The sequence below is a fragment of the Chaetodon trifascialis genome, chromosome 18 (genome assembly GCF_039877785.1).
Source record: "Chaetodon trifascialis isolate fChaTrf1 chromosome 18, fChaTrf1.hap1, whole genome shotgun sequence".
Lineage (NCBI taxonomy): Eukaryota > Metazoa > Chordata > Actinopteri > Chaetodontiformes > Chaetodontidae > Chaetodon > Chaetodon trifascialis.
In genome coordinates, this window is record NC_092073.1 from 14,703,127 (window position 1) to 14,719,958 (window position 16,832).

At 42.3% G+C, this 16,832-nt stretch overlaps 2 protein-coding genes and 3 non-coding genes across 5 annotated transcripts; 2 read left to right on the top strand and 3 right to left on the bottom strand.

Moving 5' to 3' along the window:
* The first annotated feature begins 268 nt into the window (after positions 1–268).
* On the top strand, positions 269–1,854 carry crhb (corticotropin releasing hormone b). Its single transcript, XM_070985707.1, has 2 exons — positions 269–475; positions 915–1,854. The coding sequence occupies exon 2, from the start codon at positions 935–937 to the stop codon at positions 1,439–1,441; it is 507 nt and encodes a 168-aa protein (XP_070841808.1). The 5' UTR covers positions 269–475; positions 915–934; the 3' UTR covers positions 1,442–1,854.
* Positions 1,855–3,730: 1,876 nt separating this feature from the next.
* trim55b (tripartite motif containing 55b) lies at positions 3,731–7,340 on the bottom strand. Its single transcript, XM_070986206.1, has 8 exons — positions 7,212–7,340; positions 6,512–6,681; positions 5,743–5,920; positions 5,522–5,617; positions 4,643–4,876; positions 4,509–4,531; positions 4,000–4,124; positions 3,731–3,903 (listed from the first exon to the last, which is right to left on the bottom strand). Exons 1-8 carry the CDS (start codon positions 7,338–7,340, stop codon positions 3,731–3,733), a joined length of 1,128 nt encoding a protein of 375 aa, XP_070842307.1.
* A 1,076-nt stretch (positions 7,341–8,416) lies between these two features.
* trnaa-agc (transfer RNA alanine (anticodon AGC)) lies at positions 8,417–8,489 on the bottom strand. Its single transcript has one exon. It is a non-coding gene; the product is annotated as a tRNA-Ala (tRNA).
* Positions 8,490–8,629: 140 nt separating this feature from the next.
* trnaa-agc (transfer RNA alanine (anticodon AGC)) lies at positions 8,630–8,702 on the bottom strand. The gene has a single exon. It is a non-coding gene; the product is annotated as a tRNA-Ala (tRNA).
* A 382-nt stretch (positions 8,703–9,084) lies between these two features.
* Positions 9,085–9,170, top strand: trnay-gua (transfer RNA tyrosine (anticodon GUA)). Its single transcript is given in 2 exon segments — positions 9,085–9,121; positions 9,135–9,170. It is a non-coding gene; the product is annotated as a tRNA-Tyr (tRNA).
* Positions 9,171–16,832: the final 7,662 nt, after the last annotated feature.

Genomic DNA, 16,832 nt, shown 5'->3' on the forward strand with positions numbered 1-16,832 from the left:
CATTCTGAAAATGAGCTGTGGCTGAGCATCAAGGAAGAAAGAAAAAAAAAAAGCACAATAATCAAACTTATCTTAATACTCAGTCTTTCACTCTTGAGTTCAACACCCTGCGCAATTATTCTGAACTAAACCATTCAAGTGAAAATGCCTGCAGGTGTGGCACCTATAGGGCTATTCTGAAAGCACAGAGGTAGACGCTCGTGCACGCGCGCGCACACTCACATATGACTCATCTCATCTAAACTAAAGCACTTTGTCAGAGGCGTCCATTCACGTTACACCCATGCAAGAACGCGCAGACTCAATCTCAGCTTGGAGCGCGACACTTATAGTGAGGTTGGCTATATAAGTCCATTCAGCATCTACTCTTTAAGTAACTATATACTTGTTTCATCTAAGAAGTGAAGGAGGGCGGCATCTCGCCAACTACCTGGCAACCTACACGGCTGTACTGGACCTCCTCTAAAGACTGAAGGTAGGAAAAGCTTCATTTATTTAATACATATTGTGAGTTTGTCTGCGTTCCCTTTTTGGCATCTTGTATATTCTCATTTTCTCAACTTAACTCTGGCTACATCTGATGAAAGAGATCTAAAGCTTTTATTGTCAAACATTTTATTTACATATCACCAAGTGGATTTTTGTCTTTAGCGATCGCATCGTGTTTTCAAACTTTATTTTGCGTTTTAGCACTGGAAACAAGTATGGATAGCAGTCAATAATACTAAAACTTCCACCGTTTATCCATTCCTGAGCCAAAAATCCTCCTTACGCGCGAAATATTCCACATTACATTAATGCGATGCTTGTGTTACGTGCGTAAATTCCTCATTACGCAGCAAATTTTGCGCCAGAAGTGTAAAGAAAAAAGCATGACATAGAAATAATCCAGGCATTTGTTTTTTCTTCTCAAGATTCCTGCTGATATCCTGACATGAAGCTCAATTTACTTGGTACCACCGTGATTCTGCTTGTTGCCTTCTTACCCCGCTACGAATGTCGGGCTATTGAGAACCCTGGCGGTGCCCTGCGCGTCCCAGCTCCCCAAACCCAAAACTCCCAGCAGCAGCAGCAGTCTGGTCCCATCCTGGAGCGGCTTGGAGAGGAGTATTTCATCCGACTGGGCAACGGGGACTCGAACTCTTTCCCATCATCGTCCATGTATCCCGGCGGATCACCTGCCATCTACAACAGAGCATTGCAACTCCAGCTGACGCGGCGTCTTTTACAAGGGAAAGTTGGGAACATCAGAGCGCTCATAAGCGGCTTCGGAGACCGCGGGGACGAGTCGATGGAGAGGGGAAGGAGGTCCGAGGACCCGCCGATATCCCTGGATCTGACCTTCCACCTGCTCCGGGAGATGATGGAGATGTCAAGGGCGGAACAGCTGGCCCAGCAAGCGCAAAATAACAGGAGAATGATGGAGCTGTTCGGGAAATGAAGACCTCTTTCCAGTCCGCCAAAGATCTCTCTTCCTTTTCTTTCTTATCTTTTTCTTTCTTTTTTTTATTTCCACCATCAGCACAAAACATGCTCTGTACAATATAGTGCTGCTTCATCACTCTATTATTTATAGCTTTAACCTCAAACTATGGAGCGTAAACGGGCTTGGCTTATAATGATCCGATTGTACCTTGCCATTTTAATGTTGGTGTCAAATCTGTAGAATTACACCGTTCTTCATGTTTGAGATGATACTTTTGGTTAAGACATGAAATACTGCATTGACAAAATTGGCATTTTGTTTTTCGATTATGACATCATTGTATTTATGATATCTATGTTTGTTAATAAACTTATGTGCAACCAGTCATTTTCTGTTGTGCAAGAGAACGTCTTATATCTATATTTTTTAATAAAAAATTAAAAGCAATGCTTACACTTCTCTGTGGATATCCTTACATATGAAGTAATAATAACTTCCGTCAAAAAAAATTAACTAGTCCCAGTTATTTTAATTAGTTATTCGATTAACAGAGACCTTCCTAATGTGTCCTGACACACAGATTTGTACTGGAGAAAAACCTATAGGTTTACTGGTTCATGGTAAAAAAAAAAAAACCTCGCAGAGAGCACAAATGGCCACTGCATCTTGAGTCTTGCCTACACAAATATTGATTGATAGAGAAAGGTTTTTCGAACAGAATATAAAAATCTTAAATGGTGTAACCATGGCATTGCTCTGGAGCCAAGTCGTGGGTTAACACCGTGCCTCCTCTCTGACACACACAGAAAGAGCTATATAACAAAAACGTTTACCAGAGACACTTATAAGGATGCTGCAGTCACACAGGTGAAGAACATTCACGAAGCATCATTTCTCCAAAACCCTTAATCCCCAAGAAGCAACTATCATTACACCAGCAAGAGGCAACCACAGATAGCTCAAAGATGCACCACTGATAGCTAATGAGTGTGATATATACTGTGTGTGTGTGTGTGTGTGTGTGTGTGTGTGTGTGTGTGTGTGTGTGTGTGTGTGTGCGTGCTGCGCTGATCCTTGACCCACAGTGTCAGGGTAAACTAAACAAGAGCTGTGGATGTGAGTCATCCTCATTCTGGTTGGCCCACTTAGCAGCTTGGAGCTTTAAAGCTGCATTGAATCCATTTGTAAAGGATCCAACTCACTCACACAATAATTAGATTGAACTACCTCAACAGTGGAGTCACAGCAAGGTGAGACCTGAGGCTCGCTGCATTCTGATATGTACAGGAGGTCGGAGGCTGGACTGGTATCACAACCATACTGTAGAGAAACTACGCTACAAAAATAGCACTGATGCCTTTTCTGGGTGGACTTCTTACGACAGAAATAAACAAAAAGCAGTGTGAAGAAGGGATAAAGCGAGGGAGAAATAAGTCTTTTTGCTGCACACATGCGCACACACAGACACACAAACTGGGAGGGCATTGCACAAAATCCGTTTCATTGGTAATTCCGTCCAGAGCCAAACCGCCTCACAAAGTACAGCGACACGTGTGGCAGTGAGATGAAACTGAGAACAGCTGTGCTGCTGCTGACTGGCATGAGCCAAAACTTGAGAAACACTGTCCTGCAGGTGTTTGTACAATTCTGTTTTAATGACACATGAGATATAATACAACACGATAGGGCAAAATGTGATGTTTTGTCCATAATAGGAAAATATACCTGTTACACAACAAAGAACACAACCCCATAATACAAGCTGTTGCACGTATGAAATGCTGAAATGTCACAGTGATAGTTTTGTACTCTGCTACCCTATTCATAAAGTTATATCGGTCATAAAAAAGAATACGACAGGGAGGAAACCTGAGGGCCCCTCGTCATGCTCTCTAATGACGGAGTTTAAGCAGTGAGTTGCAAAAGGTCAGGTACATAAAAAATGCATGAAACTGAATTCTGGAAATAACAAATAGTGCCTTAAAGCTTGTCTGTCATTCAGCATGTCAGGAGGAACCAAACTGTATTTAATCAGACAAAAAAAAAACGTATAAAATCAGTCAGTATGCAGTGATGCACGCGAACACAATCAAAATAAAAGAGAGAGAGAAGGGAATTGAAACTTCTGCCTCTTCCTTTAGATCTACCTCAGCAACTCAGACTTTCCCTTCGGCGCAGATCTAAATCCGTCTCGCTGTTCCCCAATCTGGGAGAAAAAGTATCACAACTGACCTGAAATCAACATCTAGGAGCAAAACTTATCCTGCTCCTGGTTTAGGTGTTGTTTGGGCCGGCGGCTGACAGCTAGGTCGAAGTGGCGCTCTTGGCTGCGCCTGGGGAGGAGCTCATCTGCTGGGGGGCGGAGGGTTGGACGGAGGAGGCTGTAAGAGCGCTGCCTCCCGAAACAGTCTGGGCCCCCTCTCCTTCCTCAGCGCCTGCTTCGCCATCCTCGTCCTCTTCGTCCTCATCTTCATCGTCTGTAGAAAGCAGAGGGAGGGAAATGAAAATCAAGATTACTACAAGTCTGAGCTGTTGGCAGAAGGCTGCTGCCGTCGCCCACTCCGTGCCTTCACCTTGGATGAAGTCAATGCTGCGCAGGGCCTTGCCCTCTTTCTTGAACTCCACGTTGTAGTGATCCATGTTCTCATAGCCGCGCTCAACTTTGTCCAGGTGTGCTGTACTGGACGCGTCTGCGATCCTGAATGCAGAAGGTGCACTTAGTATATTTATAGGGGAAAAAAATCACCCTCAAAAAGTCAATGCCACACATGTTTTATAGCATCAATCTGTGATGTTTAGCACATTCCTCAAGTTATTTTGGGATGCCACAGCTTAAGGTAGCTGTGAATTACTTTTGACAGCTCCAGGTGAGCAGGTGTGATCTTGCTGCATTAGGCTGGTGGTTTTGTGCGTGGTAAATCATTCACAAGAAGATGAAAACAAAAACCCTGCAAACAACAAAATAGCCCCGAAAAAACATACTCAGTGGTAATTACAGTGTTTAGTCAGAGAACAAACATAGCAGACATACTGTATTTTCTCTTGTCAGTGTAGTTATTAATGCAGAAAAACATGCACTCACATTTTGAGGAGAGGCTTTGTGTTCTGAAGGAAACAAGAGAAAGAAAGACTAAATATCCAGCTTATACATAAAATATTGATAATTGCAAAAACTTTATGTTAAATCTGAACCACATTTCCTTATTTGACTCTGACCTGTAGAAATAAAGCCATCTCCGGCTCCTCCATAGTCTGGATCCCCTTCTCCACGATCTTACAGCTCTCCTCCAGATGGTCTCCGTACTTCCTGGTCAGGCCCCGGATATAGTTCACCTTCTCTTCCTGTTCGGCCGTCACCTTCTGACTCATCTCCCTCTTCTTCTCCTCCAGGATGGAGTAGAGCTGGTCGAACTTCTCGCACACCAGAGTCTTCTGCCTCCGACCATTCTCCTATACATGCATGAGGAGACACATGCACGCAGATGGAGAAAGACTTTGAAAGTCGGTACATATTAATCATTCTTCACAGTCATGTAGGTGAGAAATGTATGTAAGTGCAAAACCAATAGCTTTCTGTGCACGGCTGTGTAATTACTGTAAACTACAAATATTCTTGTTAGCCATCCGGTGATGCCATATGTGCAGGGAGAGCAGCGAAGCTCATTCTGCATGTCCGTCCTGAGTGACGCCACTGAGGGTGACACACGGGACACTGGAGCCACTCCAGCTTCCTCCCTTCTATGTCCAACTGTGGCACGTGAACCATAGGAAAGCTGTCTGTTCCCCCTCCATCAATTACGCCACTCATTTTTTAATGTCAATGTGCCGGAGGCAGAACGGAGTGAGCTGCTAAGTGCATGTAGAAGAAAATGTGGAAAAGAGAGAGTAACATGGATGGAGGCACCAAAACATTCATTTTCCACCTCTCCGTCTTAATCTCGTCGACAGATAAAAGCAGCGAGAGTGGCGGTGACAAGGACGCATTACGTCTGTTTGTATGTCTGCGCAGGTGAGTGCAGGCGCATTAGTGTGTGCATGGAGCGAGTGCTTGCTGCGTGAGTGAGCGGACAGGCACTGCAGCAGTTGGACACTGACCTCTATGGCACGACACGCTTCCTCTAGCTGACTAATGATGCCTTGCATCCTGTCGTTGTTACCAACAATCATGGCAATCCCGTCACTCAGCTCCGTCTGGGGGGGCAAGGACACGGCAGAGTAAATACCTGACATGTGAGTAAATATGCTTCAAGCTGAAGTATGGTCGGACTGACATTTTCATGTTTCACAAACACCTCTATCGATCTGTCAGGCCTCACCTTCTTTGTCTGGTATATGGTGCTGATGGGTGCCACCTCGCAGTCTTTGTGAACTCCAAACACCTTGCACATGGAGCATGTGGGCACGCTGTGGGTCACGCAGTAAATGTTGATCTTTTCTTCCTCGTGAACGTCACACATGGGCACCTCTTCCTTCCTCTCCGGCGCTGGCTTGCTGCTGTTGAGGTTTAAAGAAAACGGCAGTGTCCTCCTGTCAAGGCCGTACATTCCAGTGCATATTGATGCGACGTGTCATGTCAGTTTGATAATGTCACAGGTACACGTCTCAGCAGTTTATCGATGGTCCATCAGTCTTGCCTTGCCACGCACATTGACTGCTGGCCCTGTAATCAATACATCACCACAACACGGTGCAGCACACAGGTGTAGGTGCAGATATATGGCGCTATATCTAATTTCTATTCTCTTCTATCTTTTATGAACAGCTCCAACTACCTGTTCATTGTCAATACAACGCTTCACTTAGCTGAGCATCCAGAGCGTATGAGTGTTGTGGATCTTATGTCATATAAGCCTTCTGGCTATACAGCCAACGACTCAGATTAAGCAAATCATCTCTGTAGATAGATGACTAAAACTAGAAACCTCTTGTCATCCACTCCAGCTTTCTGACTCAACTGCTTCACTTCAAGCCATCACACCATCAGTTTATCCTTATTCTCCTTTACCATCTCCATCCACTTCCCTCAGGGTTAAAGACAGCTTTGACTAATAAAGAGAGTGCATCTGTGTGTCAGATCAGTCTCACCTGCTGGACTCCTGCTTGAACATGTCGATGATATTCTCCACCAGCAGGTTCCTCTGCAGACCGTAAACACCATGTCTGTCCAGAACCACCTCGTGTCTGCAGGACGGGCATCGGAAGCGGCCACCGGATGTCAGTGAGCCACCTCTTGTTGGAAGGTACGGATTTGAGGCCTGTGAACAGTCACAATTCAAAGCCTAAATTTAGCACAATGGCACAGGGCTTTAACAGATTCATCTCAAATGAAGTTATCGTAACGAAGGCTCAGGAATCGGACCACGCCAAGCTCTCTCCCCCACTCAAAATTTGGTTCATGATAATGAGTGTAACCCTGTGACCAAATCTCAAAAGACTTCAAACCTCCAGATTGCAATTTCTTTTTAATGAGGGCACTAAGATCACAACTCTGATGCTGGTCATGCTCGTAAACACAGGCCTGTCTGTTAACTTATGATCAGCTGTACCACAAAAAATGCTTTGCTGTTTGAATCCATTTAACTACACATGAGGATATTATATGTCTGTAACTGATGCCATCCAGACTGGTTTGGCCTCTCCTATATCACAAATGTAGGGCAAGATCATAACATATAAGTGGTTCAGATGGCACAGACTGTTAGCTGGAGATGCTTATATAAAACGTCAGTGCTCCTCAAATTTAGAACTACTTTTCCCTTAATACCAGACATAAATGAGTGCTTACCTGGAAAATATCGTTGGCACATTTCCTGCAGAGGTTGTGCTGGCAGGGTAAGATAACCACAGGCTTTGTAAACATCTCCAGGCATATGGGACAAATCAGCTGTTTCTCCAAGTTGTCCATTTTGTTCATTGTTGACAAACGCCTTTACCAAGACATGAAAAACTATTAAATTTAAATTAAATTAGAGATCTGAAGCTGATAAAGTTTATGAAAGCAGTCAACACTGGGTCGGAGTCAGGCTGAGGAGTGGGCCTGCTGCTCTTGTCTAAGCCGGTGTGGGCTCCTATCTTGCTGGTGTCAGTTCTGTTTTTAGCAGCTATAGCTGTCACGTCAAAGGTTGCCATTTTTACCTTGCCCATATTTGAAAACTGAGCTGGGCAGTACTGAACAGCTGCCCGCCAGCCTCTACATCATCCTCCACAGTGCTATCAGAGGGGGTTGGGTGTCTGTTACATAAGTGTGTTAATAGCTTTGCATCACATGTAAAAATCTGATTGTAATTAAGGAAAGTGATGGCTACCATAGTTATCTGGGTTTCAGTAAAATGTAATAGCTAACTTACAGCACGCCACTGACAACCGAATGTATATTTTGCTCACAGTCACTGAGCATAATATTTAGCATTGATTTTAATGCTGGAGCTTTAGTTGTGCTTACGCTTAAGGTATAAACATCAATAGATGTGGTAAATGTTTACCAGTGACATGTTTGCCTAACGTACATGCTACTTATTAGCATAATGTGCATGCTAACTTTTTCGGTAACGTTAGCAACGCTAGCTAGCACTATCCTGGGTCACCTGCTCCATCAACAGCGACATCCGGTTGAACTTCGACGGCAAACAGTTGCGCACGACAGGACGACGACATGTCCACTAAAGGTTAATATTATTTAATAACTCTAGCTAACTACAACAGAAAGAGAACAGCATTTTATATTGCAATAACATATTGTTGCGCATGTAAAAGTAGTTACCAAGTTTTTGTTTAGTTGCTAATAATTTTTTTCACTTGGACAGCCAGCTAAATAAAGCTAGCAGTTAGCTTAGTTAGCTTAATTTGTAATTAATGCTAACCTTTCTTGTATTCATGCAAGCAAAGCGAGTAAGAACCAGCCACGTCTTTACAGCGACATAGCTGAAATTGTCAGTGTGGTTGGTCGAAATAATGTAAAATCGTCCGGGTGATTCGCAAAACGAAGCGTCCTGGAGAATGCGGGCATCGATCCCGCTACCTCTCGCATGCTAAGCGAGCGCTCTACCATTTGAGCTAATTCCCCATGGTGACAAAAGTAACGCAGCCATGAAAGCAAAGCGATTAAGAATCAGCCACGTCTTTAGAGAGACATAGCTGAAATTGTCAGTGTGGTTGGTCGAAATAATGTAAAATCGTCCGGGTGATTCGCAAAATGAAGCGTCTTGGAGAATGCGGGCATCGATCCCGCTACCTCTCGCATGCTAAGCGAGCGCTCTACCATTTGAGCTAATTCCCCATGATAACAATAGTCATGCAGGCGTGTATATATATGAAATCATAGAAAAAATAAACATAAAAATTGAGTGAGTAATAGTCGTGGGCCTTTGGTTGCTGTGACAGTGTAAAATATGACGTACAAAAGCTTGAATCGTGATCAGAATATTGGTGAAAGGTGCGATGCTCGCCTAGCTTGCATAACCCTACCTAGCTGCATAACATAGAAGCTAACGTGACTTGGACGTTCCTGAACAGTGAGGATTTAGTAGCATTAACTTCTGCTCGTTTTGATAACTGCTCTGTAACGTAACAGGAAGGACACAGGACTATATGCTTACAGCTCCAGTTCACAGCACAGAGGGAGGACTCAAAACCTTGATGCGTCGTCCGTCAAGTAACTCCCTTCGATAGCTCAGTTGGTAGAGCGGAGGACTGTAGCGGATACATGGTAATCCTTAGGTCGCTGGTTCGAATCCGGCTCGAAGGAGAGACTTTTTTTTTGCAACTTTTCTGTAATTGCGCAAACGTCCCTTAAACATGCCAGCGGATGTACAAATGTCAATACAGAACAAGCCTTTTACCAACCACAGAAGAACTGTCTTTCTGTAGACAACTTGAATTGTAGTGTCTACTTCCTGATGTTCTGATATTGCAGGTTTACATGGAGGAAGGAGTTTGAAATATGCTGATTACTAGCTGCCACAGCTGTCCTCTGCAAACCTGGTAGTAACTGGACATGTATTGACAGGACGAGTAGATATTTTGGTGGAAGGATCCCAGTTTACAGGTCTCGTCAGTAAGCATACAGCATGCTCTGCATTGCCGATTTGCCTGTTTGATGAAAATAAATCACACCTGCAAGCACTCAAAAGGGAGTTTAAAGGTGATTGTTTACTGTCTGATTTGGCTGCAGCTAGTGATGAAACCAACCATTATCATTTGTGACTGTGAAACTGGCTTCCGAATGCACTACAAACACTTTTAGATGGATGACTCATAAAGAATAACGAGCAGTGTTGAGGACTATAGCAAGCACCACTCTCTGATAAAGTGTCTCCATTTATTTTTTAATACATGCCAGCAATGGAGTGCTTAATTTCATACATGTGTATGAGTGTTTTAATTGATTGACATATGTGTCCTCCCAAGGAAGGACAGATGAAGGAAATACTTCAATGTATATTATTCGTTAAAAACCCCATACTTTTGACATTTAATTAGGTGTTTCTGAAAATGTATCAACTGAAGTACAATATAAAGGGGTGCTTATCATAGGTATATTTATTGACCCCGAACTTTTTGTGTCAACTTTTTTCAGCTGTAAATTTCGCTGGAAGCTGCACTGGTCGTAAATTTTTCCTCATCGTGGCATCTGACAGCAGTGAGTAGACAGATAAAATCCATGAAACCTTTTGTGGTTTTGGGGATTTCAGCATTGTTGTTAGGAGAATATTTATGGAGAAATCAGATACCTAAAAGAAATATTTTGAACTTATTAACTTATATCGAAGCAAGCATGGCACAGGATCTTCAATAGTATTTTATGACCAATCTCTGACTCATGCCATATGACATCTGCCTTCCTTGCACCTCCATTCCCTCTAAGGCCACACGGCTAAGCACACAATGCTTTTCCCACAGACACGTCAGAGTCGATGAGTTATTTTTAAACATTTTAGACAGATGTTACTGCTGAAAATGAATATCTTTCTCCAGCCGCCCTCTCAAATTTGTCTCTTTGTTTCATTTGGCGTCGATCCAGGGACAGCATAACACAGACATAAAGACATGAAGTATCATTCCAGTACCCACCTCAGAGGAGACTTATTTCTTGAAAAGTAACTTTTTTTGACTCCTCCTGCTTAAAACCCCAAAAGTCAGAAGGATCACTCTTGTATGCCATCATATAAGCATAGGCATGTTTTACCCAATTCTTCCTTCCTGTGTCTATCTTGTGATCTACTACAGAGGATGTTTTCTTTTTCTTTGTGATGCTGTGGGCCCACATCTTCATTGAGTATTAATTAGTAGTCTTTAAAGGGCTTAACAAATATGATGACATATTCATTAACACCCAGAAAAGACTGCTAAAATGCTCACCATTTAGACGGCTCCTAAAAGTGAATTTAAATGACATCAATTAAGAAGACATTCTGCCTTACGTTTTCGTGATTGAAGTGAATTCATAATTTTTATGCCATTACTGTCTGACTCATAATATTGCAGTGCTGGTTGGTAAAATCACAATAAAGACTGATGACTGACAATTTATGAGCAAAATGAAGATGGCTTGATGGTGAAAAGCCAGACAGACGCGACTGAGTTTTGAGGCCAGAAGCTGCCAGTTTTAAGAGCTCGGCGTGACTCTCATTTGACTCTGTTCTGCTCGGTGGTGGTGCATTGTGTTTTGATTATATAGCAAAAGGGTCTGCAGGTACTGCCAAGGCCACAAAATACACAACAGGAGGTGTTGCACACGTGCACTCACAGACATCTTCACACATAAAGGTCTACAAGCTCATGAACAAGATAAACGTGTATACGAGCCCAGAATAGGGAGCAGAGCAGAGGGTGCCATCTGTTCTCTCATATGAATATTTCAGTTAGGTGGAAGTCATATTGTAGCTATACAGATGGTAGCAGTCACTGCCTGAGATTTAAAAGGCCTTGCTAAGCAGTCTCAGATCGTGTCTGTGTCTGTACGTCCAATTTGTCCAAAAAAGACCCACTGAAATGAAATGCTTCACCTCGAAGCATCAACAGGGATGTGATCTGGAATGGAAAAAAACACTCATATACCCTAATCAACTAGAAATACGGGTACCTCTCTGTAAATGCAATGCTAATGGAAAATAACTAGTAATGTTGAGTAAAAAGTTAGTAGTAATTTTATGGCAATGTGCAAAACGGGTGTTTTCATATCTATTTCCCTTTTTGCATTTTCAGACTGAGCTTCAGAGCATCTTCTGGTTGGTTCCCAGTGGCTTCTCTCCAGAGCAGAGCAGGGATCTTCTTCTGAGGTAGACAGTGTCTCTTTTCTTAGTTCTGACATCCTTCACTATCTGCTGAATAGAAGCCAAGTAAATAGCTGTACAGCAGACGGTCCCACAGCTTTCCGTCCCGCACCACCAGGCTCAGGGACAGATTCATCCTGCAAACCATAAGACTGTTGAAGTCTTCACTATCTCACTTTACTCGATGCACATGTCACTTTATCTTGTACTATTATGATTTACTGCTTACGGCTTGTTTACGTTTCCTTTATGTATATTTATTACTGCCTGTGTCCATCACAGTACATGTGTATTTATATTTGTTTTACTGCCTGTTTATAAGATGTTTGACCATCACAGTGTATTTATTTGTTAGTGGTCTGCCTCTATAAATCCTGTTCTTACCTGTCCATAATCTGTCAGTTCATTCACTTTATCCTCACCATGCACCTGCCTACCACATTATTTTATATCTTATCACTCTTATAGAGTGATTTTCTCATTATTTATGTTGTTTAAGCATCATTGGAAGGAGCCTGTGACTGCTTTACTGTGCTTGTATAATCATAATTGTTCCGTTTCCCGTACATCACCAGTGGTTGTCAAGGTGGCAGTGCCTTTTCCTTCTTGATGGACTCACTTTAGTTTTGACATTTATAGTTCTCACAGGTTGTTTTAACGAATAGCAACCTTTATAAGACATGACTTCTTTCAGAAGCAGCAACTGCTCAAGATAATTGGCATGTGAAACCAAGCAGGAAGAGAATGGACTATTTGGGAACCTCACTTCGGCTGCAACAATTTACAAGCCGTAATTTTATAAAGCAACATTTAGGTGGACTTTATTTATAATATTTTATTTACATTTGTGAACAAAGGCTAGGCAGACAGGTATGCATATTTACACTACAGCCACATCCTTTTTGTCTTTAAATCCATCATTCCAGCTACCGTACTAGGTGGTCATAGTTAATCAGGCAGCAAAAGGGACTGATGAAAGCTTGTTCTGGTCACATTGACCCTTAAAATCTGCTGCACAGGACATATATGTGGTAGTTATAATCACAATCAGGATTTATCATGCAGAGGCGTGGTATGGAACTTTTTTGAAGATGTCCAGGCACTCTAATGAAACACATTGACCCACAATATCATAGAAGACAGAAATCTAGTAATTCTAAACAATCTGCAGATAACAAAAATAGACTTGCACTGAGAAAAGTGCTGACAAGCAGTTGCATTTTCCATAATCATAATCTGCCTCACTGTGTCTGGGATTAGCCACTGTAAGTATTAGTAGGGTTACAGAGAGTGGATTTGCATGATAATGTAATGTGGACCCTCAGATTTGCAAATGCCTTTCATCATTTTTTGATATATAGTCACTTGATGATAAGAAAGATGAAATCAAACAGCCAGATTTCCACGTGGACTTTTATGTAACACCCTCTCCCATACAATGACGTAAAAGCGACGTCAGTCTGTTTTAACAGGCACCGCTGCAGCTCATGGTCATGGGAAACTGAGACACGCTCAGCATTCAAGTGCTTCTCTCAGCCTCGCTTATCCCTCACACCCTCTGCACCATGAGAAGAGCAGTCCACATTGTTTCATCTTTAACACTTTAAATCAAAGTCTGGTGAAGCGGGGTGCTTTCACCATCCAGCTGCTGGCTGTTTACACACCAAGAGTCTACGTGCATTAAGCACTAAGGGTACAGTACCCTGCAAACTCCAAGAGGAGAGGATAGAAAGACTTAGAAAGGTAAAGCACAAAGTCATCACGTTTTCTTTGATGTGGAGACTCAAATCACAATCAAACAATTCCCACAGTTTTTGTGGTTCACTCTTCAAACTGGGTACATAATAAATTAAATGTGACAAAACATGCTCACTCTGACAGTTGCTCACCATATAAATGTGGATCAGAGTGTCTCAACAAGAAGTTATAGGCATTCTTGGTCTTGGTAACAAAATTGAATGATCTGTTTTCAACAAAGGCATCCTTACATGCAGTTTGTTTTCTTTGTTTTTTCTTTGTCTTGTTTGGGCATTTTATGTTTTAATGGACTGCAGCGTCAGGGTGAGAGAGATGAAATAACATCCTGTGACTGACACCCCGCTGGTGCTAACTCAGTACTACAGTACATCAGTTTTTGTTGTTTCTGCAACCAGTATTTTATACTATTTAAACGTTTAACAATGTCACACAATAAACAGCCTGAATGTTCTTGCTGCTCAAAGGAACATCTTACTGTAGTTTCGACTGAGGGGTTGTGATTTATCCTTCTGGGTTTAACACAGTAAAAGAGTGCTATCTAGTGGTAGCCAGTGGAAAAGCTTAATCCAGTAGATACACTGCTGCATATTGACATCATTACAGCCATCACCAGTAGGGCTCACATTGTACTTGTGACATTTAGATTGCATGATTCATACTCCTTTCAGTTTGTATGAATAATGTGGATGGAAACAACAGATTTGTCACTTATAATAACAAATGAAGCTGTCACACACTGAGGCTATGGAGGATTCAGTCATTAAAGTTTAGCACTTCTGGTCTTATTATTTTACACTAGCACTATGTTTGCTCAGGCATGAGTACCGAATTGTAAGCTTTCATCAGAAGAATATGTGCCAGGCTTGCAACATATTTGTATTTGGCAGGCTTTACATTGAGTAGTTGTCTTTATATTGGACATTATATATCTAGAATCAGGTTCGCTGCATAAGTAATACCTTCTCTTTAGAAACCAAGCTAAAATCCTACTCTTTTCAAGTATATTCGAGATATACTGTTACTAATCAGTATTTTTTCCAACTAGTTTTTGATCTACAGATGCTCTGTTCTTGTAACGTCTCTTTTTCGCCACAAGGTGGCTCTATATTCAAAACAATACAGTTACTGGCGTTTCTAATGACTTTCGACATTGTACAAATGCTGTTTATTACTTTCATTTCAACCTGATGATATTAACAACCTATTTTAATAAAGGTAACATCACAGATGCAGATATGCTTAATAATTAATAATGAGTTTAGAAAGGATGAGACAGTCCATTCAAACATGATGTGCAGTTACATTAAATAGAAAATCATCAAGAGTCAGGATTGTCTGCGTGTATGCATGTGTGTCTCTTAATGTGTGGTGGTGTGTGTGTTAACAGATGCATGTATAGAATCTGTATGTCAAAAAGCACTACAGGTGTAAAACTGCTGTGTGGGCGAAGAAGCAATAGATAATGACTCTTGCGATGCTGGCAGTATTGTCAGAGGGTAACAGGTAAATCAATTAGGGACACCGTGGCAGGTTGCAATTTGCCTCCAGAGAACTCTCACCAAGACTGGAGTCATGAGGAGTGGAGCATTGGGGGGCCTCACAAGCAGATACTGTGCCAAGGGGAATTAGCAGGTATGCAGCTCACCAGCATTATGAAAGCTCCAGAGGCTGATGATAGAGGAGTTAAACACACCTGCCCTGCCACAAAAGTGTGTGTCTGCACGTGGTGTGTGTTAGATCGCATGTATGTGCGAATGTGAACTAATTAACAGATTTGCCTCACAAATCCTTTTCCCACATGGACACTTAGAAGAGTGAGTGAAATATATGTGCTGTCCTGTGCACACATGATGTGCCATTGACGTAGCCGTATGCCAGATCAGGCAGTTTTAGAGTTGTCTGGCAACAAGAGGCTTGTGTTGTGCAGGTGTGTATTACTCATGTTGTATGGTCATAAATCTGTTTACACAGTAACATCGTGGGGACTTGCCTTTCTTATGGGGACAAAACGCAAGTCCTCATGACATAAATCATTAAGTTCTAGAGTGAAGACTGGTGTTAACGTTAGCGTTAGGCAGGTACTGGTTATAGTCTCCAAGAAATGAATGTAAGTCAATGTGATATCCCCAGAAGTGATGGAAACACAACTGACTGTGTGTGTGTGTGTTTGACCGTCTGTACTCTGTTTGCAGCAAATACCTTTAAGGATCAAGAAGTGACATTTTAGTCATTTACACTATCGCTTGAGGATAAGTATCAGCTAACATCAGATTAAATGGTTTTAGAGTGTATTCACAGCCACAAGGTGCTCCACCACCCAGGGTGCAAAGCAATTAAATAGAAGTACAGTTATTGAGAAGTGTTTCCACCTACTTGTACTTCTTCTGAAATCAGTAATTCAACTTTACATCAACTGATTTTCTGCTCAGGTTTGCAAAGACAAAACGTTGTTGACAAAGCTACAGGTGTGGCTAATTTAGGAAGATATGAAATATACATTTGAGCCTCTTTTCCCAAATCTTTTACAGATTTTCACTACTTTGGCAGGTATCTGGGAATTGGTGAGGGTCCGTGTGGCAGAGCATAAGTTATGAAATGTTTTAGTCCGTGTACTTTGTCTTTTAGATGAACACATCTAACTGGAACTGTTACTGAGTGAAAGCAGCTACTTTTGTAGTTTCAAACACCGGAACTTCACTTGAAACTGAGGTAAAATCACGCTGTACCTCTACATGAATTTGGTATTCTCGTGCTCTGTCCACTCCTGCCACTGTCTGCGACTCATTATTTGTTGTGTTTTGCAGTGTTGCCTTAGTTGCCTGGAAAAGATGCAGGACCTCTGTGTGGGGGGTATGATTGTGGGGAACTACATTCAGACCCATGGAAGTGGGGGGGGGGGGGGGGGGGGGGGATTATGCCTCTATTGGCACAGGGCCTGACTGTTGCCATGGCACTTCCATTGTCCCCCAGCACATGGGCATGGCACAGAAACCTCCAGTGAAAATGTTCTTGTCCTGGTATGTCAATACTCCATGTTTTTCTTGAGAATAATTAGATTCTCTCACCTGCAGCACAAGGTTAGCTACACCTTAACATGGTGTAGGTGTGGGCCAGTGTCAGTGGTCCATCGTCTTTTCCGCATGTGCCCCAGAATGATAAACCTAAACAATGTATGCCCAGAATAAAATGAGTAACTCAGAGTCTACTCCACAACACAATCTGCATGTGTCTTGAGTCACCACATGCAGTCATATGGAGCAAATTGCCTCAACAGAGCTGCAACATTTCACTGTTATTTCCTGGGCTGTATTTCAAACTCCCGGTGAGTCTCAGCTCCCAAGTAGCATGAGTCATGAGAGGAAGGTAATCACAGGCAA